Here is a 27,018-nt window from a genome sequence, read left to right on the forward strand (position 1 = left end):
AGCAAAAGGTACTATTGTTAGCACATTATCTGAAGTCCATTGTAGTTCAGTGAGTAGGCTATGTAGTCCTAAATCTTCTTGCTGAGCAGTGAGCACCTGATGATTTGGACGCAAGGCCACACATTTTCTTTGGTGTTGACCCACTGACCCACTTAGCTCACCACTCTCCAGGAACAGTTACAAATCAATGAGCAAACAGAATGCTATGGCTAAATCTAGTGGGTGAAGAACGAAAACAAAAATACATAAATGTAGAAAGGAATTCCTGTGTATAGGGCACTATCAAAAAGGGTGGGAAGAAGAAGGAGGTCACGGATAGTAACCAGATGCCATCAACTTTTGCAGATATTCTCAACGAGCATATATAATAAAAGAAATATGATGCTTTAAAATTGTTAAGGATTAGATATACACCCTGAATCATCAGGAAAATACAAATCAAAACGACCCTGAGATTTCACCTTACAACCATCAAAATGGCTAAGATTAAAAACTCAATTGACAACACATGCTGGAGAAGATGTGGAGGAGAAAGGGGAAGCTTCCCCTGTTGCTGGTGGGAAGGTAAACTTCTACAACCACTTTGGAAATCAATCTGGCACTTTCTCAGAAAATTAGGAACAGTGTTACCTCAAGATCCAGCTATACCACTCCTAGGCATGTATCCAGAATATGCTCAAATATATAACAAGGACATTTGCTCAACCATATTTGTAGCAGCTTTATTCATAATAGCCAGAAACTGGAAACAACTCAGATGCTCCTCAACTGAGGAATGGATACAAAAATTGTGGTACATTTACACAACCGAATACTAGTCAGCAATTAAAAACAAGGAAATCATGAAATTTGCAGGCAAATGGTGGGAACTAGAAGATCATACTGAATGCGGTATCCCAGATGCAGAAAGACACACATGGTATATATGCACTTATAAGTGAATATTAGACGTATAATATAGGATAAACATACTAAAATCTGTACACGTAAAGGAGCTAAGCAAGGAGGATCCTGGGTAAGATGATCAATCCTCACTCAGGGGGACTTGACAGAAATGGGAAGAGGGGGAAAACAGGCAATAGGAGAGGAGACTACATCAGAGGGTCTTTTAAAGACTACCCAGCAAGTTATCAAAGCAGATGCTCACTCATAACCAAACTTTGGGCAGAGTGCAGGGAATTTTATGAAAGAAGGGGGAAATAGGAAGACCTGCAGGGGACAGGAGCTCCACAAGGAGAGTAACAAATCCAAAATATCTGTGCCCAGGGGTCTTTTCTGAGACTGATACCTCAATCAAGGACTGATACCTCATGCATGGAGATGGCCTAGAACGCCTGCACAGATGTGGCTCATGGCAGCTCAGCCTCCAAATGAATTCCCTGGTAATGGGTACAGGGACTGTCTCTGACATGAACTCAATGGCTGGCTCTTTGATCACCTCCACCTGAGTGGGGAGCAGCCTTACCAGGCCACAGATAAAGTCAATACAGCCAGTCCTGATGAGACCTGATAGGCTAGGGTCAGATGGAATGGGAGGAGGACCTCCCCTACCAGTGGACTTGGAAAGGGACATAAGAGGACATAGAAAAGTGGGGGTGGGATTAGAAGGGGATGAAGAAGGGGGCTACAAAGGGGATACAAAATGGATAAACTGTTTTTATAAAAAAAGTAAATCTAAAAAAAAAGAGTTAGATATAACAGCACAGTTGAATAAAGATTTTCTGAGTAAGATATTAAAACCTCTGTCATATGTAACCAGCAAGATGTATGGCCAGACATGAGCCGTGCTTACCTTTAATCATTTGATTTTTGCAAAAGATAATGCAGATCTTTGCATGTTTTGTTAGATAATTTGTAATAACCTATTTAACTTATTTGAATACACATACAAATTGATTATAAGCATTATAAGATATTATAAGATATTAGAACACATATACTAGAAATTATGACCTACCATCTCTGTTTGGATATAAACTTGATTTCAAGCCATGATAAACATTTATGCATATAGTTTTATTCCACAAATTACACACATTATCAAATGGTAGATAGCATGGACAATATACATATCTTATTTTCAAGGGCATGTAATATTTACCTAACTGGCCTTGGCATTATGCTGTTTCATCTTATAAAGTAAAATAATGATGATGCCAATAAACTGACAGAAGTATAGTAAAATATTATAAACACTTTGTTCTTTCTGTAAAAAGTAAATGAAAATTCTAAGTTTATATGAGTAGTTAAGACCTAAAAACTGACAGATTATGTACAGATGAGACCACTAACCTTGTGATTTTACTTTTTTATCATTTTTATTTCTAGAAGATGCAAACTTTGTAAATTTCTTTATTATCTTCTGTAGCAAATTAGAATTAGGATTGGCACATAATCCTGTATATGTATTTTATTATGTAATATTAAATAAGTAATTTAAACAGTGCATTGTTAATAATAATCAAGTGATTAATAATTTACAGATTAATAATAATATAGTGATTGTACAGTGTTACAGACATTGATAATGCTCAACAAATTGTAATGATTATCATATATATGACATTTTTATCATCTTCTAGTCTTCAGATAAAAATGTTTAATACACTAAATATTACTGTAAGTGGTAAAACAACAAGTGTTAGGCTTTTGAGTGTACTTTCATAGTAATTATTTTCATAACCATACATTAATACCTACCAACTGACAGTTTGCAGAAATGATATATAATTAAATTTCAAGTCAAGGTTTGGCTAAAGTGGTATGTAAAAAACAAAATTTTTTATTACATAAAATCATTAAAAGTTATTCTGAATTCACATGTGATTTATCAGCTTCTTTATGGCGTTCTTAATATCTTTATTTCTCAGTGTATAGATGGCTGGATTTAGGAGAGGTGTGAGGACTGTATAAAACACAGCTAGAAACTTGTCAACCCATGTGATATTGACTGGCCAGAGATAGATAAAAATGATGGGTCCAAAGAACAGCACAACCACTATGATATGGGAAGAACATGTAGACAGTGCCTTTGATGAGCCATCTTTAGAGTGACGTCGAACAGTTAATAGAATGTAAGTGTAAGATATGAGCAAGAAAATGAAACAAGTTGTAGCTAAAACACCACTGTCAGATTTTATTACAATTTCCAGAGTATCAGTGTTCATGCAGGCTAATTTCAGCACCAAAGGGATATCACAGAAAAAGCTGTCTATTACTCTAGGACCACAGAAAGGTAGCTCCAAAATTAGAATCAGTTGACTCACGGCATGTATAAATCCAATGATCCACGATATCAAAACGAGCCAGATGCACTTCTGCCTGTCCATGATGCTGCTGTAGTGGAGTGGCCTGCAGATGGCCACATACCGGTCATAGGCCATTGTTACCAGAAGCACCATCTCACCTCCTCCAAAGAAGTGCACACCGAGGATCTGGCTCATGCAGCCCCCAAAGGAAATGGATTTATTATCTTTTAAGAGGTCTATGGTCAGTTTGGGTGTATTTACTGAGGAAAGGCAGAGGTCAATGAATGAGAGATTAGCTAACAGAAAGTACATGGGAGAATGGAGACGATGATCAATGATGATTACTATCATGATAAAGATGTTGCCTACCACAGTTACCAGATAGAGGATGGAAAATGGCAGCAGAAGGAATATCTGAAGTTTTTTTGAAGTACAAAGTCCTTGCAAAATAAACTCAGACACTATAGTCTGGTTAGTGTCTTCCATTTATTAAAGAACATTAATGGCAGAAGGGGGTAGAAAGTAAGAACTCCTTAAATTGAAACAACTTTTTGCTAAGAATCAAGGAAGCAGAAAGAATGCAAATTGATATCTCAATAACCTATCCATCCAAAATTTAAAATATGTCTTTTTCTGTTTCTATATTGTCTCTGAGCAGGGAAGATTCCTTTATGTAGAATGATAGGTTAATAGCTTCAGACACCTGAAATATAGTAAGTACAATTTTAAAATTAGTATATCATCTTACATTTTCTAAGCCTTACATCTACCTTTTCTTCATAAAAATCAGATAATTTCTTTGATAAATATGTGAGATATAGTTGGAACCTCTTGACCATCATAATTCCAGAATGACAATCTATTGACATTTTTCAAACATAAACTCAAAATTCCTGGGCACAAATCTTTTTTGCTTGAATATCAACACACATAATTAGATCAAGTTTACTACAAAATATGGAAAAGACTATTCGGAAAATAAATTGATTACCCAGGTGTGAAGGATATATTGTCAGCAGTATGTCTTTTCTTGACCTTTTGCTGTAGACATTGAAGCATGTCTCTAAACAGTCATATATTGCTCATTTTCATTTCTGTTATTTTCTTTATTTTTTTTAAGTTTCAAACTGGAAGATTAAAAATTCTATTAACAGATATTGTGCAATTTCTGTCAAGAACTTTAAAAATCATATCTTACTGAAAATAATTGTATTGATTTTCTTGTGCAAATCAGTTACTAAAGTAGTAAAACTGGAGAACAAACACATTTATCAGTTTCCAAAGTCCCCAAATAACTTCTGGACTAGTAGATAATTGATGGGACTTGATTATGAGAAGTTCAAGAAAATTAATGAGAATGCCTTTTATTGGTTTTGTGAGTTATTAAGTGAACTATGGTTATCCTAAGCATACCCATTCTCATATCCCCTGATCTGTATTAACTAGTTTTCTACTACATTGGCTGTTTCTTGAGAAAATACAGAATCCAATAATAAAAAAGATAATTAGATAACATTAGAATAAGTTAGAGTAAGTTTAGTGGCCTGTGTACACAATACTTCATCAATCTGAGATACTTGGACCTTGTAAGAGTATAATTAGAAATCATTAGATGTGAACGTGTAAAGCTGCCTTAAGTGCCCAAAAGTCTCGAGAATTTATTAGAAGGGAAAACTTGTGCAATACTTTTTGTCAAGCATAACAATTACAAAAACAAGATTCACTGTAATGTCATCAAAGAAGTAAACGCATGCTACGAAAACAAACAATCTTTCAATGAATAGTTGCAATGAAAGTCCAACAATCATTTTATGATGTACTCACACTACGGGAATCACCTTGTGGCTAGGTCCTTCCTTTTGATCGAAGTTTCCTCTCATTCTGTGTTTCTGCTGTGACCAGTTTCGCTGAGATTGCTTCACCTCAGTGTGGCTGATATATACTGGTAACAGTTCTGTTTGCCTTGGAAAGTTTCCCATTCTCAGATTAAACAGGACCAAGCAGTTGGAAAGACTTCTGCTTTCAGAGTCCTTAGGGATGCCTAGCCTCCAACTTTTCTTGAATTTAATACAGGAACTCAATAATAAAGTAAAAGTTCCCTTTCATTTCATATTGTAATGTTTGCATTAGTATTTTGTATGTGTTTTGAAAACATACATGTTATAAGACGAACGACATGGGCCAATGAGTTGCTATCGCAAGTAAAGTCTCTAGATGCCAAACCTGATGACCTGACTCAATCCCTGTTATTCACAAGGTAGAAGGGGGGACCACATCCTTCAAGTTGTTTTCTGACTTTCATATATGTGATGTTGCATGTATGGGAATACATATGTAGACATGTCTACACAGTGAGCACATGAACATACACATAAATAAATGTAATATTTACTTTTTAAATTTTATTTTATTTATATATTTATTTATTACAATTTATTCACTTTTTTCAAATATCATTTATTTTTTTATTATTAATTACACTTTATTCACTTTGTATCCCCCCATAAGACCCTCCCTCCTCCCCTCCCGATCCCACCCTCCCTCCTCCTTCTTCACACATGCCCCTCCCCAAGTCCACTGATAGGGGAGGTCCCCCTCTCCTTCCTTCTGATCTTAGTCTATCAGATCACATCAGGAGTGGCTGCATTGTCATATTCTGTGGCCTGGTAAGGTTGCTCTCCCCTCAGGGGGAGATGATCAAAGAGCAGGCCAATCAGATTATGTCAGAGGCAGTTGCTCTTCCCATTACTATGTAACCCACTTGGACACTGAACTGTCATGTGCTACATCTGTGCAGGGGTTTGAAGCCCCACTGCAGCCCCCTCCCAGTCCTACTCACTCTTTCCCTTCTCTCCCTATGCCCTTTAGCTAGTACCCTGATAGGTGAGGACCTCCTCCCCTTCTATGTGACCCTAGTTTATTAGGTCTCATCAAGGCTGGCTGCATCATTTTCTTCTGTGGCCTGGCAAGGTGGCATTACCCCCAATGGAGGGGGAGTGATCAGAAAGCCTGTTACTGAGTTCATATCAGAGACATCCCATGTACCCCTTACTAGGGAATCCACTTGGAAACTGAGCAGCCAATGGGCTTTCTTTGAACAGTGGTTCTAGGCCCTCTCCATGAATGGTCCTTAGTTGGAGTATTGGTCTTTGCAGCCCTCTCTCCACTCCTGGGCCCAGGCATTTTGGTTACTCAACTATGTTCATAGCTGCTTTATTTGTTGTAGCCAGAATCTGAAAACCTAGATTTCCCTCAACAGAGGAATAGATACAGAAAATAGGCTACATTTCCATAATGGAATATTACTATGCTATTAACAGCAAGGAAATCATGAAATTTGTAGGCAAATTTTGGGAACTAGAAAAGATTATCCTGAGTGAGCTATCCCAGAATCAGAAAGACACACATGGTAATACTCACTTATAAGTGGATATTAGACCTATAATATAGGATAAACATACTAAAATCTGTACACCTCAAGAAGCTAAGCAAGAAGGAAGACCCTGGGCAAGATGATCAATCCTCACTCAGAGAGGCAAATGGGATGGACATTGGAAGAGGGAGAAGACAGAGAACAGGATAGGAGCCTACCACAGAGGGCCTTTCAAAGAATCTACCTAGCAAGGTATCAAAGCAGATGCTGAGACTTATAGCCAAACTTTGGCCGGAGTTCAGGGAATCTTATGAAATAAGGGGAAGATGGTAAGACCTGGAGAGGACAGGAGCTCCACAAGGAGAACAACAAAACCAAAAAAACTGGGCCCAGTGTTTTTTCTGAGACTGATACTCCAACTAAGGTCTATGCATAGAGATAACCTTGAACCCTTGCACAGATGTACCTTGTGGCAGCTCTGTCTTCAAGTGGGTTCCCTAGTAATGGGAACAGGGACTGTCTCTGACATGAACTCAGTGGCTGGCTCTTTAGTCACCTCCCCCTGATGGAGAAGCAACCTTACCAGGCCACAGAGGAAGACAATGCAGCCAATCCTGATGAGACCTGATAGGATAGGCTAGGGTCAGAGGGAAGGGGAGGAGGACTTCCCATTTAAGTGGTCGTGGGGAGGGATCTGGGAGAGGATGAGAGAAGGGTGCTACAGCTGAGATACAAAGTGAATAAACTGTAATTTATAAAATAAATTTTAAAAAGAAGAAATTAGGAGAAAGAATTTAAGAATAAATGCCAGACTGATGCCCAAGAAAACACAAGCATATGGATGATGAAAATGAATAACAACCCACAACCTGAAAATGCAATTATATAAAGAGAAATATTGGAGAAGACTCAAGCTGAAATGAAGATGGAATTGAAAATCTGGATACCTCAATGGCAACAACCTCAGAAGAAAGATTTCCAAGTGGGAGATGTCAAGCAGAATGTAGAATATCAGGACTCAAAGATAAAGCTGAGGATATGGCTCAAATAAGCACATATTATGGGGGAGGGGTGGAACTGCAGGAAAAGGAACATAGAGGAAATGTGGAACATCATGAAAAGACTAAACATTCTAATTATAGGTATGGATAGGGAAGAAGAATTCCAAGTCAGGTCATGGACTATATCTTCAACAAGTTAATAGAAGGAAACCTCCCCCGAAAAAGGAAACACACACCCATATAGAATGCACACATTCAAGTTTAGGAGGCTGTGCTACAGTCTTTCAGAGTGTCTATTCCACATTGTATCAGAGGGGCTGTATATGAACAATCTGGTGCTCCAAATCTTCCAGTCTTGTCATTGGCATTTTTGTTTGTTTGTTTGGATACCTACTGTTCATGATGTCATGGTATATCCATGATTCTTCACTTTTGTTATTTTTATTAAAATAAAGGCTGAGCACACAAGTGTATGCTTAATGGAAGGAACAGAATGTAAACCAAGAAAAGAGTGCACAAATCCAAATACAAATAGTTCTTAACAAAAGCTTGTATTTTATTGACTTTTATGATTATTTGAATATGTGGTTTCCAGTAAGATACATAGAAAATTTACTGTAAATGAGTGTATGTTTTATATATAAAATGTTAATAAAATAATTGGCTCAGGAAGCAAGAGAGGAAAAATATCACAGTAAAATTCAATCATGGGTCTGTGTAGGTCCTTTGCATACATGTTATGGTTATGTAGCTTGGTGTTCTTGTGGGACTACTAACAGTGGGAATGGGGTGTCTTTGACTTGTTCTCTTGCTCCCTGAACCCTTTTCCTTCTACTGGGTTGCCTCAACCAGCCTTGAGATGAGAGTTTTTACTGCATTTTGTTTTGCCATATTTGGTTGATATGCCTGCAAGGCCTGCTACTTTCTGAATGGAAAAGAAGGGGGAGCAGATCTAGGGGAGAGAGAAGGTGAAGGAAGTGACAAGCAAGAGTAGAGGGATCAGAAACTGTGGTTTGGATGTATTGTATGAAGGAGGAATAAAGTTTTTGATCTTAGCCATTCTGATGGGTGTGACCTAAAATCTCAGGTTCGTTTTGATTTGTTTTTCTTGAATAACTAAGGGTGTTGTTCGTTTCTTTAAGTGTTTTTCTGTCATTTGACATTCTTCTATTGAGAATTCTCTATTTAGATTTTTACCCCATATTTTAATTGGATTACTTCACTTCTCGAGTTCTTTATATATTCTGTATATTAGCCCTCTGTCAGATGTAGGGTTGGTGAAGATCTTTTCCCAGTCTGTAGGCTGTCGTTTTGTTCTGATGACAATGTCCTTTGCTTTACAGAAGCTTTTCAGTTTCATGAGGTCTCATTTATTAATTGTTGATCTCAGAGCCTGTGCTGTTGGTATTCTGTTCAGAAAGTTGTCTCCTATGCCAATGAAGTCAAGGCTCTTCCACACTTTGAAAAGTGTTACCTCAATATCCAGCTATAACACTCTTAGGCATATACCCAAAAGATGCCCCACCATTCAATAAGGACATTTGCTCAACTATGTTCATAGCAGCTTTATTTGTAATAGCCAGAATCTGGAAACAACCTAGATGTTCCTTAATGGAGGAATGGATACAAGAAGTGTGCTACATTTACAAAATGGAATACAACTCAGCAATTAAAAACAAGGAAATCATGAAATTTGCAGGCAAATGGTGGGAACTAGAAAAGATCATTCTGAGTGATGTAACCTAGAAGCACAAAGACACATATGATATATGCTCACTTATAAGTGGACATTAGCCATATAATACAGGATAAACATACTAAATTCTATAGCTCTAAAGAGTATAAACAACAAAGAGGACCCTAGGGAAGATGCTTAATCCTCATTCAGAAGAGCTAACAGGAGAGACATCGGAAGTAGGAGAAGACAAGGAACAGGGCAAGAGGCTCCCAAAGAGGACCTCTGAAAGACTCTACCCACCAGAATATTGAAGTAGATACTGAGAATCATAGCCAAATTTTGGGCAGAGTGCCAGAATCCTAATGAAAAAAGGGGAAGATAGAAAAACCTAGAGTGCACAGGAATTCCATAAGGAGAACAACAGTGCCAAAATACCTGAACTTACGGGGGGTGGGGAGGCTGCAGAGACCAATATTCCAACTAAGGACCATGCATGGAGAGGACATATAATCCCCTGCCCATTGGCTGCTCAGTTTCCAAGTGGGTTCCCTAGTAAGGGGTACATGGGCTGTCTCTGACATGAACTCAATGGCCAGCTCTTTGATTACCTTCCCCTGGGGGGTGCAGCCTTGCCAGGCTACAGTGGAAGATGATGCACCAACCTTGATGAGACCTGGTAAGCTAGGGTCAGATAGAAGGGAAAGAGGTATGCCCCTATCAGGGGACTAGGGAAAGGGCATAGGGGGAGAAGAAGGAGGGTGTGTGGGTGGGAGGAGATGAGGGAGGGGGCTGCAGCAAGGATACAAAGTGAATAAAGTGTAATAAATAAATATATAAATAAATTTAATTTAATAAAAGGAAAAAAATAAATTTCAAAGACTACTCCCCTTTCCACACCTTCTACATCAAAGCCACAATACATAATCCTTAACAAACAGTTTAACTAACCATTTACATATATGAGCCTGTGGGGGCCACTCTTATTAAACCACCAGTTTCCAGTCCCTGACTCCCACTAGTTACAGCTATATCAGAATGAAAATACATTTAGTTCAACCTCAAAATTCCTCATTGTCTGAAAGCAGTTTAAAAGTACAAAATTACTTTTGATACTCAAGACAGTCCTTTAACTGTAACTCTCTCTAAAATCAACTAGAGTTGGTTTTCTTCTGCCAACATAAGCATTTGATGTATTGAATTGGAGTCATCAAGCCTGACAACATATTCTTTTACCTTTGAGCTGTTCCACGGGCCCCCAGTTGGTGTTTCTTGAAGCACCAATTATATAGAAGCAATTTCAGTGAATTACTAAAATTTAATTAAAATAAAATCTGATAAAAATTAAAATTTAGTAAAATTAAATTTTAATTAAAATTAGAAATCACACAGGCAACAAGAACTCATTCTATAGTCTACTTATTGGTTAGCAATAAATCATCATTCCCTTTATGCAGGTGAGAACAAGTTGTATGTAGACTTCAAATCACTTATAAAATAACACTGATTTGAGAAATGGGCATGATGCAGAAAGAATGCATGCAAGTTAGAAGCACACATTCTAGTGGGAATGACACAGCCAATGTAGATATGATGTCAAGGCTGCCTACTGTGGCCCCTGCACAGAAAACTGTCATTAATCAATCATCAAACAAAGTGTGTTAGATGTAGTGCTCACCTCCTTGCTGAACTATGAGGTCCTGATGATTCTTGGGCAGGGCCAAATATTTCCTTCAGTGTGACCCACTGATGAGCTCATCATCTTCCAGGATCAGTTGCAAACCAATGGACAAACAGAAGGCTCCGGGTAATCTAAAACTCCACATGTTAAAACAAAATACATCAAAACAGAAATGGACTCATGTGTGCGTAGCTGGGGAAGTATGTGATGGGAGTGGAAGGAAAGTAAGAGGAACAGATGCAATCAGCTAATTGAAGGTATTGACAAAGGGCAAATTTAATAAAATGAAAAATGGTGATTAAAATTTTTAGAGAGTTAAATCTGCAAGTGCAGTTGAGACACTTTTTTACTTTTTTATTATTATTGTTATTAATTACACTTTATTCATTTTGTATCCCCCATAATTCCCTCCCTCCTCTCTTCCTGCTCCCACCCTACCTCCCCTTTCTTCATGCATGCTCGTCACCACGTCCACTAATAGGGGAGGTCCTCCTCTCCTTCCTTCTGATCTTAGTGAATCAGATCACATCAGGAATGGCTGCATTGTCTTCTTCTGTGGCCTGGTAAGGTTGATCTCCCCTCAGGGGGAGGTGATCAAAGAGCAGGCCAATCAGTTTATGTCAGAGGCAGTCCCTCTTCCCATCACTATGTAAGCCACTTGGACACTGAACTGTCATGTGCTACATCTGTGCAGGGGTTCTAGGTTATCTCCATGAATAGTCCTTGGTTGGAGTATGAGTCTCTGGGAAGTTCCCTGTGTTCAAATTTTCTTGTTCTGTTGCTCTCCTTGTGTAGTTCCTGTCCTCTCCAGCTCTTGCTATTTCCCACTTCTTACATAACATTCCATTCACTCTGCCTGCCAGTTGGCCATCAGGCTCAGCATCTGTTTTGATAGTCTGCAGGGCAGAGGCTTTCAGATGCCCTCTGTAGAGGAATATCGAATGGCAGAGAAGCATTTAAAAAATGCTCAACCTCATTAGCCATTAGGGAAATGCAAATCAAAACAACCCTCAGATTTAACCTTACACCCATCAGAATGGCCAAGATGAAAAACTCAAGTGACAATAAATGCTGGAGAGGTTGTGGAGAAAGGGGAACCCTCCTCCACTGCTGGTGGTACTGTAAACTTGTACAACCACTCTGAAAATCAATCTGGCGCTTTCTCAGACAACTAGGAATAGCGCTTCCTCAAGATCCAGCCATACCACTACTAGGCATATATCCAAAAGAGGCTCGAGTACACAAAAAGGACATTTGCTCAACCATGTTTGTAGCAGCTTTATTTGTAATAGCCAGAAGCTGGAAACAGCCCAGATGCCCCTCAACTGAAGAATGGATGCAGAAATTGTGGTACATCTATACAATGGAGTATTACTCAGCAATGAAAAATAAAGAAATCATGAAATTTGCAGGTAAATGGTGGGACCTGGAAAGGATCATCCTGAGTGAGTTGTCCCAGAAGCAAAAAGACACACATGTTATATACTCACTCATATAAACATACAACACAGGATAAACCCACTAAAATCAGTACATCTTAACAAACTAAGCAAAAGAGAGGACCCTAACTAAAACGCTCAATCCCCATCCTGAAAGGCAAAGAGGATGGACATCAGAAGAAGAAAACAGGAAACAACCTCAGAACCTGCTACAGAGGGCCAGAAGAAGAAAACAGAAGACACTTTTTTTAAATAAAAAAAGATACTAAAACTTTCCCAAATGTTACCCATTCATTTAAGTTGTTTAGATAGACATGGGGCTTGTTTACCTGTAATCGATTTCTGGAAAATATAATGAAAAAATTGCAAGCTTTAATTAGTTTATGTCATAGCAACCTCTTTAACTTACTGGAATACATATAAAGATTGATTGTAACTAGAGTTCAGTGAAATATTAAGATAGGAGATTCAAGAAATTATGGCTTATATCTCCTTTTAGGAATACACTAGATTTCAAACTATTGTGTACGTGTACAGCAAATAGTATAAATGATCAAATCGTAGATAATGTATACATCTATGCATATATAGATAACATGTTTATATTATCTATAATATTTTCAAGAGCATGTAATTTTTGCCACACTTTCATCATGTAAAGTCCTACTTTCATTATATAAAGGAGAATCAAGGTCAAATAATACTTGGTGGACTGAGGGAAGTGTAATCTAATATTATAAACACCGCCCTTTCAGTTTGGAACAAAAAGAGGGAAGCCATAATTTCATTGCATAGGTACATCTTGAAAATTATTGACAGAGATTATCTAAATATGAAGTAACAAGGATTACTATTTAATTTGTAAATCATTTTGATCTCTAAAAGGATGCAGACATTGAAAATATAATAATATCTTCTGTAGTGAAGTTAGAATTAGGATTGGAATATTATGATGTATGTTTTAAATGCTAATATTGATATGTAATTCAAAGAGAATTCTGTGAATAGTAATAAAGTTAAGGTGAATTTCACAGTGTTGTGACCACAGTAAAGTTTAGTAAGTTGTACTGATTATTATTTTTGTAACATTACCAAATAAGCATATGATACAGAATTTTTAATATTTCTGAGAGTTAAACTAAGAAATACATAGTCTAAAAAGTCTAGGTATTAGACTTTTGAATGAATTTTCATAATAGTTATTTTCATAAACTATATTCATACAACTAATATCTTACAGAAATGAGACATGTGCAATTTATTTTTGAGGTTAAAATACAGCTAAAATGGTATGCTCAAAATAAATTTTCTGATCAGATGAGATGTCTAAAAACGATCCCCAAATTTAAAAGTGATTTTTCAGCTTCTTTATAGCATTCTTGATGTCTTTATTTCGCAGTGTGTAGATAGCTGGGTTCAGGAGAGGTGTGATGACTGTATAAAACACAGCAAGAAACTTATCCACCCAAGTGATGCTGACTGGCCACAGATAGATGAAAATGCAGGGTCCAAAGAACAGTACGACCACTATGATGTGAGATGTACAGGTAGAGAGTGCCTTTGATGTGCTGTCTTTAGATTGAAGCTGAACAGTTAGTAAAATATAAGTGTAAGAGATAAGCAAGAGAATAAAACAAGATGTTGCTAAAATACCACTGTCAGCATTTATTAAGATTCCCAGGGTATCAGTGTTCATGCAGGCTAATTTCAGCACCAAAGGGATATCACAGAAAAAGCTGTCTATCACTCTAGGTCCACAGAAAGGCAGCTCCAAAATCAGAATCAGTTGACTCACGGCATGTATAAATCCAATGATCCACGATATCAAAACGAGCCAGATGCACTTCTGCCTGTCCACGATGCTGCTGTAGTGGAGTGGCCTGCAGATGGCCACATACCGGTCATAGGCCATTGTTACCAGAAGCACCATCTCACCTCCTCCAAAGAAGTGCACACCGAGGATCTGGCTCATGCAGCCCCCAAAGGAAATGGTTTTAGTATCTTTTAGGAGGTCTGTGATCAGTTTGGGGGTAGTTACCGAGGAAAGGCAGAGGTCAATGAATGAGAGATTAGCTAGCAGAAAGTACATGGGTGAGTGTAGATGATGATCAATGATAATTATTATCACAACAAAAATGTTGCCTACCACAGTCATCAGGTAGAGGATGAAACATGGCAGCAGGAGGAAGATCTGAATTTCTTTTGAAGTACAAAGTCCCTGAAAGATGAACTCAGACACCACAGTCTGGTTTTCTTCTTCCATGTAGTAAATGTGTTTTAATGGGTTGAGAGAGGCAAAGCCTAACTAATAATTCCTAAAAGAGAAAAAACAACTTAGTGTTCAGAGTGAAGTATGCAGAGCAAACATTCAAAATTTAAAATTAGCATTACATCCAACTCAAATTTTGTACAAGTGTTTCTTGTAGTTGTGTATTGTGTCTGATCAGGGAAGGTCCCTCATAATTAATGTAGAATGATGTTTCAAAAGCTTTGCACTTCTGAAAGACAATATTTATATGTACCAAAATGAGCACCTTGTTTAAAATATTAGTAGAAAGTATTCTATTTCTTTTTTTTGATTTTTAAATCTGCTCTCATTGAATGAAATTTGAAATAATTTTCTTAAATGAATGCCTGAAACATAGTTAGAGCCTGTTTTTTCTGAACCTCATAATTACAGAATGACAGTCTATTGGTGTAACATAATTCAAACAGAATTTCCAAGCATGAATTATTGTTGTCTGTGTGTGAACAGACAGAATCAAAGCTAACCTATCACAAAGTATGAGAAAATAATTTATCAAATAAATTGAGGACCCGGGTACTGAAGATACACTGATAGCATTATGTCTTTCCTTGAATTTTTGACTCATCCATTAGAGTCTATCTCTGAACAGTCTTATATTCCTAAACCTGATGGATGCTACTTTTTGTCATATACTGACTAAATTTTAACACTAAACAGTGAGGTTTCATATACTATTCTGAATAATGTTTTAATGGAAGCTAATTTATCTCCCTCTCTTTAGCATTTTTAGATAAATCATATTGAATTTGTGAACTGGCAGTAAAATATTACTCTTCACATCCCACCCATTCTCATCTTCTTCCCACTGCATTTATCTGCTTCTCTCCTCTATCGTGTGTAGAAAATAAAGCATCCAAAAATACAAAAATAATTTTAGAGTAAGGTAAGTGTCTGTCAGCAGCATGAATTTTCAAGGGAGAGTCTTGTAACTTGTCATGTTACAGGAAAGGTTTATTTGATGTAAGTGTATAAAACTAACATTTCCAGAATTCTCAAAGATTTTTCTGAAAAGATGATCTTATATGTTTTTTGTTTGTTTGGAAAATAGAACAATTGAAAGTGCAGATGCAAGACTCTCTGAGTATTACCAGTTGTAAAGAAATCTGATACTAACACAGAAAGTAACTTTTAAAATGAGTATTTGTATTAAAAAATGACAATACAACAATCACTTCAGGATGTACTTACACTACGGAGATCACCTCATCAAACAGGTTCTCCCAAGCTGATAATGATGCCTCTAAACCCTGCCTGAATCTAAAGCTGTGACACACTGTAGTAATGTGATTTCTGTTGTCACCAGTGTGGGCAAAATTTCACCTCCGTCTGGCTTATATACACCGATACAAGTCTTGTCTGCATCGGAAATTTTCCTGTTCTGCACTTTAAATTGGATTAAGTCCTTGGGGATTCTGAAAGAGAGGCACTGTTCAGTACTTCCTCATTTTTCAGCACTAGATTCATGTTAAAATAGTGACATGCAGGATAAGAAAGTTTAAACAAAATATGAAATATATTTGTATATATGGGGAAAAGAAAATCTTGTAAATTTTTTCTGGCAATGTACAGTGGCATAGTATTAAGTGATGAAATTTTTCAAAAAATTAAAAAATAAACTGTCTCTGTGGTAGGTTCCTTTTCTGTTAGTTGTTTTCTCCTACCTAGCAGCATATCAAAGCAGATGCTGAGACTCATAACCAAACCTTTGGCAGAGAACAGGGAATCATATGAAAGAAGGGGGAGTTAGTATGATCTGGAGAGGACAGGAGCTCTACAAGGATCAAATATATCTCAGCACAGGGGTCTTTTATGAGACTGTTTCTCCAACCAAGGACCATGCATGGATATAACCTAGAACTCCTGCTCAGATGTAGCCCATGGCAGCTCAGTAACCATGTGGGTTTCCCTAGTAAGGGGAACAGGGACTATTTCTGACACGAACTTAAGAGCTTGCTCTTCGACCCCCCACTCCGAGGGAGGAGCATCCTTGCTAGGTCACAGAGGAGGACATTGAAGCCAGCCCTGATGATAACTGATAAGCTAGGGTCAGATGGAAGGGGAGGAGATCTCTCCTATCTGTGGACTTGGAAAAGGGCAGGGAGGGGATGAGGGAGGGTGGTTGAGATATGGAGGGAATGAGGGAGCGGGCTACTGCTGGGATACAAAGTTAACAAACTGTAACTAATATTAAAAAAATACAAATAAAAAAACTATCTCAATCCCACCACTCCATCACTTGAGATACATCTGAAATGATAACTATGTATGAAGCAATGCTGCATGCCTATGGTCCCTGGTGTATTATTTGCAGCATACATTATCTACTGAGACATTATCTACAGACAGAAACTGGTATATCTACATGATATGTATATGACGTATATGTATATATTTATATATGTACAAACACATACACACATGCAGACACATATGACAGGATATTATTATTTCATTGCTACTACAACAATAACAGCTACGAGTTCTGCTCCTACTATTACTGCTAATAATAAAGGGCACAATGCTGTTATTTATGACAATGTGGATGAATTGTAAGGCTATTCTGTCTCAGAAGAATAAATGCTGTGTGGCTTCTTAGGTGAGGAATTTAAAAAAAATGAACCTCAGGAGTAGAGAATACAATAGTGGTTACTTGGGGCTAGAGAAAGAAGACAATAAGGAGGAATTTCATAAAGATTTAATTATTTCACATGAATAAACTTCCAAGGATCTGTTGTACAACATAGCGCAAATGGTTTAATAAGACATCAGTGTGGAATACATATAGGTAGGGTCGTGTAGATGGTACAAGGGATAAAGTGTCTGTCACTCAACCTTGAAGCTGAATTTACATCTCAGAACATATATAAAGCCAGATGAGGTAACATACATCTATAATGGCACGATTTCTATGGAAAAATGGGAGCTGGAAACAGGAAAATCTTTAGAAACTAGAGCCAGCTATACATACACAGTGGTCAAGAACTGGAGACCCTGCCTTAAACAAGGGGGAAGGCAAGGACTGATACACAGTGCTGTACTCTGATTTTCACAGATGTGCAGCATAAAATGTACGCAGACATACACATCATACACCCCACACCACATACACACACACCAACTACACACACACACACACAAACACACACACACACACACACACACACACACACACACACACACACACATGCCACTCCTAAGAACAACAACACAAAGTAAATAGAAAAAGGAAATTCAGGAATGGAAGTGCATTTTCAGATGGAATTGTAGATATAAAGCCATACCATTGTATACGTTAAAGGCAAAATGCATGGTTATTGCATGTCAGTTGTACCTAAACAACACTGTTATGTTTAGCAAAGCTGTTAAGTAGAAAATGAATAATTATTGATTCTATAGAAGAATATAATGTTCTTCTATTAGATTTATATCTTCCACACCATAAAACCACATATCAAGATGTTATGTCTGTCCCAACAGAAGCTATTTCACATGTATAGGTAGTAATAACAGTCCACATTGGCACACTGCCATTTGTTTTTAAGACTGACGAGATTATATGAACTCTTTCTTCATTTGACAAGTGAACATTGCAAGGTTGTCAAATCATGCTCAGTGCTCCCTTTAATTGACTTCAGAAATTCAAGTTTGATCAAACAGCATATTACTTTTCTTTCTGTAAGTGATTAGAGTGTAATGTATGTTAAATAAATAACCTATTAGTACTTACAAATACAATAAAAATCTCTGTAGTAGAGTACAGAAAATGAATAATGAAAAATTATTATTTTTACATTCATACACACATAGATTATATTATATATACATACAATATATATGTTATATGCGTATGTATATACATAAAATATAAAGAATACAATAAATCATACTTAATTAAGATTTTTGTTTGTATTGTGATGACATACAGATTGAATGGGCCACGGAGATGTCTCAGCAAGTAACCTCACTTGTTGCCAGTCCTGATGACCTGAGTTAAGTCATCAAACTTAACTGGTTGCCACACGGTAGAAGGATATCCTTCAGGTAGTCTTCTAGCCTTCACGTGTGTGTTGTTGCATGAATACATGTAAAAACATAAACATACGCATAACTACACTCATGTGGGAATGCACACACATAAATATAATTCTTTGAAAAAGGAAACGTTATCTAGTCTGTAATTTTATAGTGGTGTGTATACATTTAGACAACCATCATGGCATCAGAAAATGACAACAAAGCCATTTATTTTCTCCTACACTCTCTTTGGTACTATACGTTCAACCCATACCACATAAATGACTCAAGGAAATAACTTTATTTTAGTGTGTATAACTTTGCTTTTATTTTATATGCATTTATTGTATATACTTAAGGTGAACACTATTATACTTTAATACACATCCATATAGTAAAATTTCACATTAATATTTTACATGGACACTCTATGTGCTTTAAAAATATCTAAAATTCTCTTCAACCTCTCATCATTTAATACTGCTCTATTACCTGTAATTTTAATTCAGTACATTAATTTTCTGGAATTATAAACCATATAAAACTGTGAAATTATATATATTCTCCTATTTTCTCTCTGCTCTACTATGGAAGACCACAGTTCTACTATTTCCCAATTGGTTCAACTTTTTAAGTCTTTGTATATAAGTGAGAGCACACCTTATCTTTTACTTTGTGTCTGGATTTTATTTAGCATAATGTTCTCCACATTCACCAATGGTATTATATGCTTCTTTTTAAAACCTAAAGAGTACACAGTACACATTTCATATATATTATGTACTCCATATATTATTTATTTCATATTTAACAGTGTGTATTTCATCCATCATACCTGTGTCACTTATTTAACCTTTATCAAGCAATCATTTTTAAGAAAATGACAAAAATAAATTTGCTGTCTATGTAGCCTAAAGTTAAATTAAACTTACTATGTTGCACAAATTTACTTGAAACACGTGATGATTGTCTTGCTTCAGTTTCCAGGGTATTGAAATCACAGGGTATACTATTTTATCGAATACACCAAATTCATTTAAAATATTTATTTCATTTGTTTGGCCCTAATAAATATATTGTATTATTTATTATTATTATTATTATTATTACTATTATTATTAATTACAATTTATTCATGTTTTATCCCAGTTGTAGCCACCTCCTCATCTCCTCCCAGTCCCTCCCTCCTTTCCCCTTTTCCCATGCCCCTGCCATAGTCCACTGATAAGGAGGTCCTCCTCCTCTTACCTCTGACCCTAGCCTATCAGGTCTCAGGACTGGCTGCATTATTTTCCTCTGTGGCCTGGAAAGGCTGCCCCCTCCCCCTACAAGTGGAGGTGATCAAAGAGCAGGCCACTGAGCTCATGTCAGAGACAGACACTGTTGCTCTCACTAGGATACCCACTTGGAGAATGAGCTGCTATGGGCTATATCTGAGCAGGGGTTCAAGTTATCTCCATGCATGGTCCTTGATTATGGGTCTCTGGGCCCAGGTTTCTTGCTTCTTTTTTTCTCCTTGTGGGGCTCCTGTCCACTCCAGGTCTTTCTATCTCCCTTTTCTTTCATTAGATTCTCTGCATTCTGCCCAAAGTTTGGCTATGGGTCTGCTTTGATACCCTCCTGGGTAGAGCCTTTAAGAGTCCTTCTGTGGTAGGCTCCTGTCCTGTTCCCTGTTTTCTCCCTCTTTGGATGTCCATTCCATTTGCCTTTCTGAGTGAGGATATAACATCTTACCCAAGGTCCTCCTTCCTGCTTAGCTTCTTTAGGTGTAGAGATTTTAGTATGTTTATCCTGTATTATATGTCTAATATCCACTTATAAGTGAGTATATACCATGAGATTTCACTTTATACCCATAAGAATGGCTAAGATCAAAAACTCAAGTGACAACACATGCTGGAGAGGATATGGAGAAGGGAACCCTCCTCCATTGCTAGTGGGAATGTAAACTTGTATAACCACTTTGGAAATCAATCTGGTGCTTTCTCAGACAACTAGGAATAGCTCTTCCTCAAGATCCAGCTACAGCATTTGTAGGCACATATCTAAAATATGCGCAAGTACACAACAAGGACATTTGTTCAACCATGTTCATAGCGGCTTTGTTTTTAATAGCCAGAATCTGGAAACAACCCAGATGTCCCTCAGCTGAAGAATGGATACAGAAATTGTGGTACACTTACACAATGGAATACTACTCAGCAATTAAAAACAAGGAAATCATGAAATTTGTAGGCAAATGGTGGGAACTAGAAAAGATCATCCTGAGTGAGGTTTCCCAGAAGCAGAAAGACATGTATGGTATCTATTTCATCTTAAGTGTGAGTGTTTTGTCTGCATGTATGTGTGTTCACCATGTGTGTGCTAGCGCCTGCAACAGTCAGAAGAGGGCATGAAATCCTGTGAACTGGGGCTATGGATGAATATTTTAGAGTAACCATGTAGACACTGCCTGGTTCGTTGAAAGAGTAGTAAATGCTTGTAACCTCTGAGCCATCTCCAGACCTTTACCAACTGAAAGGATTATTCCATGACACAGCGTGTGGATATATCTCAATGAATATGAAACTGCAAATCTGTTAATGTATGTTTTATTTTGTAATGTTTTTAACAGATAATTTTTCAGTCATATAATATAGATTTTGTGTCCATATCTATGCTGTGTGTATGTAAATGTGTTTTCATATGTATGGGCACAGGTGTGTGTATGTAAGTGCACATTTTTGTGTGAGTACCACTGTGTAGGCATAAATTTGACATGGTGTTTTGTTTTTTTTTAATCACTTTCTCTCTTGGACCTTAAGTCAGGTCTCTTGCTGAACTTGATCTTACCATTTTGGGGAGTCTGACTAGACTGCTTGCTCTGGGAATTCACTGTCTCTGCTTCCTTCATGCCGTGCCCCTCCTGGATCTTATGTGGATTTGAGAATCTGGTCTTCACTCACATGTAGCAAGCACTTTCTGTTTTGCCATTTCCCCAGTTCGAGTAGTTCTTATTGTAACGCTGGAGAAACTTCCATATTATTTTCTACATTCGTTCTTACAAGTTTGTATTCCTATCAGCAAGTTAGGAAATTATTTCTCCATAGTTTTGCCATAAATGATATTTATAATTTTTTGTAACAAATATCTGAAAAGATATAAGGAGTTACACCATCACAGCTTTGGTTTGGATTTTCACAGTCACATCATATGCTCTCTTTTGATTTGAAGTTTCTTCCCTCTGCATTTGGGATTAATCCGTGCTGTTGTATGAGCAATTTCATTGTGCTGCTTTTATTCCATTTTATGCACGTAAATTTATCTACTCCCCACTTCAGTACATTCCAGTTGCGTCAATTACATAGCTGTTAGTAACAAAGCAGTGTAAATATTCATGTGCTTGTCACACATGAGGATTTTTTTGTTTAGGTACATGGTTAATAGCTCCTGTGTAAAATGACTTATTTTATCTTGAATGTTGTTGCTCTTTTAAATAATGATGCTTATAATATGAGATTACTAGCCCATATCAACTCAAAGAAAGTTTTCCAATTGTATTTAATACAATAAAAATGAAAGTGTCTTAAATGTGATGTCTAATTCCATATAGACTAAGCATGATAAGGTATATAGTGTTTATACTTAAAAACACGTCTCTATTTCAACAGGAGGAAGAAATAGTTTATTCTAAAGTGAAATTTTAGTGATCATAGCCCAGGCCCACAGCTTCAAGTTGCTTAAAACCATGTCCCAATGTAATAACAGTTTTATGAAGTGTTTTTAACAACAGAACAAAAAAGAGTCATGTAACCAGGGCTTAATTAAAATACATTAGTGAGGACATTAGATGGGTAATAGCTCTATTAATCACCTAGTAGGTCGTCTGATGATATGTCTTTTCCTTTTGGTGCTGGTGAAAGCTGTGTCTTCTTTTTATTGCATTAAAAATTAAAAAAAAAATATCTAACACTCAGATGGTTGAATTTTAGGTCAATAACTGAGGTGGCCAATGAATGGCTCATAAGTGGTCTAATGACAGTAAAATATAATTTGGCTCTGAACTGCTAACATTCTAACTCTCCAATAGCATAGACGTTCCACTCAGTAAATAATATTTGTATAATATGTTTTTCAGATTCTCTCTCTCTCTCTCTCTCTCTCTCTCTCTCTCTGTGTGTGTGTGTGTGTGTGTGTGTGTGTGTGTGTGTGTGTGTGTATACAGGTATGTGTATGCAGGTGTCCTAGGTCTGATTCCCTGAAGCTAGAGTTAAAGTTGTCTATGAACAACTCAATGTGGTTTCTGGGTACTGAGATTTTCTTAACCATTGTGTCATCTCTGAAGGCCATAGCCTTACAGAGTCTTTAACACAGGCATGTTTATTTCCTTTTTTTTTTTTTTTTTCCTGTTGGGAGTTTAGTTCAGAACAGCAGTGTTTCAATGATAGCCAAGCAGGCAGGTGGTATGTTCGAAACCTAAAATGAAGAAATATAGGCCGAGATGTTGGCTATTACAGGCTGTAGGCACAGAGCATAGATCACATATTAAAGACGACTGATGTTTAGTGATTCAGACTGCCTCTTTTCATCTCCCTCTTCAGAAATCTTGTGACTCCTCCTTGGATCTTTTCTTTTTGTTTTCTCCTATTTGATTTGCATATTTTTATTTTATATTATTTTATTATTATCCCTTAGATACCTGTTTGTTTTCTAATGAGAAACAGAAAGGGGGTAGATCTGGATGGAAGGGAAGGGAAGGTAAAGAGGAACTGGGAGGAGTAGAAGAAAGAGAAAATATAATCAGAAAATATTGTATTAAAAAACTATTTCAATAATAGTAAAAAAAAAAAAAGATTGCCTGCATCATACCCATTAAGATGAAAACCCCTTCCTGAAACTCCTGTTGTATTGTCTGTGGTGTTGACAGCATTTTTATTCTTTCAATTATAAAGATCCATCTCAGTACCTTTTTCTCAAATATGCCTTCCTTTCCCTTGTACGTGCTTGTATTCTGTGGATCATAGTATTTGTTTATAGATCTAGAAGACTTTATTTTGGCCTGTATCTAGCTAGAACTTTTAACTTCAAACTCATATGCAAATCCATGACCTAGTAAAAGTCAGATGATTTGCATTTATATGGGATCTAACTCTGGTACTTAGAATACTATGCTGGACATTTAAATGTTGCTTCATGCTTATGAATGAAAGACCATCATTAGTTGATAGTTTCTAGGGAGTCATACAAAGTAGAGAATTGGAGATTTTTCAGATGATGGAATGCTCCACACCCACATATCAGTTAGTGTCACATGATTAAAGGGGAAAAACTTAACTTGTAGATCTGTAAGTTACACAGGCTTTAGATGATGACTTTCAATTTACTTGGTTATCTTACTTTAGTGTAGTTACATCATATCTGCTTGACCACTTTTCTAGATATTCTAAACTGTACACAGAAAATTTTCTAGGAGACAGATTGGACATGGCAGGAAAATAATGTGAGTTTTCAAAATGAGGAACCATTCAGTATACATTATCTTACAATTGAAATGATTCTATTTTACAGTATCTGTGTATTCACCATTTGGTATAGCCAGTGGAAACTGTGGATGTGTTACTTCCAAATGATGACTCTGAAGCTTCCTCTGAATAAGATCTTCACATTCAGATTTAAACTCTGTGTTCTTTTTGGGAGAATACAACCTGAATAGCTATAGAAGCAGTCCTAAATACAGAACCACTCATTGTGATGATTCATTTATTTACCCAAACAAATTCTGAGTTCACTTTTGAACATTATAGGCTGCCATTATATCTTTTGTTGTGTTCAAATTATCACAAAACTAGAAAACAAAACATATATTTATCCACAGTCATTTTTTTTTTCTCTTAAGAAGAACACATTGATATAATCTAACTCCTCAAGGGAACAGAATTAATAGTTTGTGGAAATTGATAAAGGTTGTGAGGTAGTTGACATATGCAATTGACGAAATGAAGTACCATGTGCCTTAGTGGAACCTTCCAATATATAGTTGTATTTATTCTTTCAGAATTCCACACATGATAAAATTAGCAAAATCTGCCAGAATAAGTCCTTTTGCATAATCTTAAAATTGCTATCCTTATATCTTTGTTCCTTAATGTATAGATGACAGGATTCAGGGCAGGTGTGATAGCAAAGTCAGCGATAAACAGGTATTTGTCGACTGATGAACTTGGGAAAGGCCACACGTAGAGAAACATGCATGGAGTGAAAAAAAGAACCACCACAGTGATGTGAGCTGACAGAGTGACAAGTGCCTTTGACAAGTCCCCTGAAGACCTTTTCCAGACTGTGACCAAAATGAACACATAGGAGAGGAGAAGCAGAAAGAAGGTCCCCATACTCATGAAGCCACTGTTGGCAGCAACAACAAACTCAAACTTGTCTCCATCTGTGCATGCGAGTTGTATGATTCGAGGGAAGTCACAGTAAAAGCTGTCTACTTTGTTGGGACCACAAAAAGGCAGGTTTATGACAAAAGAGAACTGTGAGAGGGCATGGACCACTCCAGTGACCCAGCCAGCAACCACAAATGAAATGCATATTCTAGGGCTCATGATGTTCAAGTAGCGGAGAGGCTTACAGATGGCTGTGTACCTGTCAAATGCCATGGCTATGAGCAACACCATTTCCACTCCTCCCATGATGTGGATGAAACAGATCTGAGTCATGCAACTGTGGAAAGAAATTACTCTTTGTTCTTTAAGAAGATCATAGATCATCTTGGGAACTGTCGTGGAGGAAACCCACACATCATTCAAAGACAAGTTGGCCAGCAAGAAGTACATAGGTGAATGTAAGTGAGAGTCAGCAATTACTAAAATGACAATGAAGAGATTTCCCAAAATGATTCCTAAGTAGAGCACAGAGAATGTCACCATGAGAAAAATTTTAGTTTCCCAAGAACTAGAGAGTCCTAGAAGCACAAACTCAGAAACCACTGAGTCATTTAGTTGATCCATTGGCATGAACAGTTTTAAATTGTTTGATGTGAGGAAATGATGAAAGATTGTAGCCAATGGTACTAAAATAATATTTTCCAATTATGGGACTCCTTCATTTTCTGATTCTAAAACTCAAAAGATAAAACATCTGAGTTGCCTTGCAAAAGAAGAGTAAATAGAAAATATTAAAGCTATGAGGATTGCACACTTAAAAAAATGCAAGCATAAGTATGATAGAGGGAAGCAAATGGAGTTTCTCCTTTTTATTCTATGACCAGATATTTTGTTGTAGTAGATTTGCCTTGAAGTATTTTTAAATATTTTTCTGAACTCTTTCCTAGATGTTTTCAATGCCCAGCCCCCTCATTTGACAAAATCTATTCATACAGTTTTTGGACTACTTTGCAAATTATTCTTTCATGAATTTATTTCACTGGTGAAATGGAGGTTTAGGCTCACTATTACTTTTAAATGCATTTCATCGGTATTTGTTTTTGTAATTTTTTGTAAATAAATTTGTAAATTTATTTTCTTTTTTATTTGTAAAAATATTTTTTTCTGCATTTAATTGGGATGGGAGTTAGTGCAGATGGCTGTGAGCAACCCTGTGGGTGCTGGGAACTAAACCTAGGTCTCTAAAATCTGCAGGTGGTCTTTTCCATTGACTCATCTCTCCATTCCCAATGGTGAATATCTTTCTATGCATTAGCTCCTCACTCTGTTATCACTTTTGGTTTTACTGCCATGTACTTTTGGATCCTATCCAAGATATGCCTATAACAAAGCTACAAATTTCACTATTGTATATTTATATTTCATGTCTTACATGAGTATGTTTCATTTTTTCTATACAGTTTATCAGTTTCTATACAGTTACCTACTCAAATTGAGATTTTATTTTAAATCAAGACTGGATTTATTTGTGTAATAGCTGTGGCTGTCATGGAATTCACTCTGCAGACCAGGCTGTCCTTAAACTCATAGAGATCCTTCTGCCTCTGCCTCTGCCTCTGCCTCTGCTGTGATTAAAGGTACATGCCATCACTTCCTAGAGTTTTTTTTTAATTTATCTCATGAAATTTTTATCACAGTTCTATTAGACATCAGCATTCAGTGGCTTTAAATGTAAATATGTTATTAGTTTTAAAATTATATATCAATATGTAACCTTTATTAAGTATTTATTTTTTCTTTTCTTTCGAAATCTTACTCCCTTTATTCTCTTCAACTATTCCAGGTGACCACTGGTGACATAACACTGTTACTGACACAAAACTCTCAAGAATAAGATTTCCGTTCACTCCATGG

The 27,018-nt window shown here is 36.8% G+C and overlaps 3 protein-coding genes across 3 annotated transcripts; all 3 read right to left on the reverse strand.

Annotated features, from left to right (window-relative positions):
* Positions 1-2,816: 2,816 nt before the first annotated feature.
* Positions 2,817-3,734, reverse strand: LOC129674344 (olfactory receptor 4K3-like). The gene has a single exon (XM_055604314.1). It carries the CDS (start codon positions 3,732-3,734, stop codon positions 2,817-2,819), a length of 918 nt encoding a protein of 305 aa, XP_055460289.1.
* Positions 3,735-13,762: 10,028 nt separating this feature from the next.
* On the reverse strand, positions 13,763-14,680 carry LOC129674168 (olfactory receptor 4K14-like). Its single transcript, XM_055604065.1, has one exon. It carries the CDS (start codon positions 14,678-14,680, stop codon positions 13,763-13,765), a length of 918 nt encoding a protein of 305 aa, XP_055460040.1.
* A 9,961-nt stretch (positions 14,681-24,641) lies between these two features.
* On the reverse strand, positions 24,642-25,734 carry LOC129673071 (olfactory receptor 4F21-like). The gene is made up of 2 exons (XM_055602732.1): positions 24,817-25,734; positions 24,642-24,680 (listed from the first exon to the last, which is right to left on the reverse strand). Exons 1-2 carry the CDS (start codon positions 25,732-25,734, stop codon positions 24,642-24,644), a joined length of 957 nt encoding a protein of 318 aa, XP_055458707.1.
* Between the last annotated feature and the right edge of the window lie 1,284 nt (positions 25,735-27,018).

This window comes from Psammomys obesus, unplaced genomic scaffold, assembly GCF_907164565.1.
Source record: "Psammomys obesus unplaced genomic scaffold, mPsaObe1.curated_primary_1811, whole genome shotgun sequence".
Taxonomy (NCBI): Eukaryota; Metazoa; Chordata; class Mammalia; order Rodentia; family Muridae; genus Psammomys; species Psammomys obesus.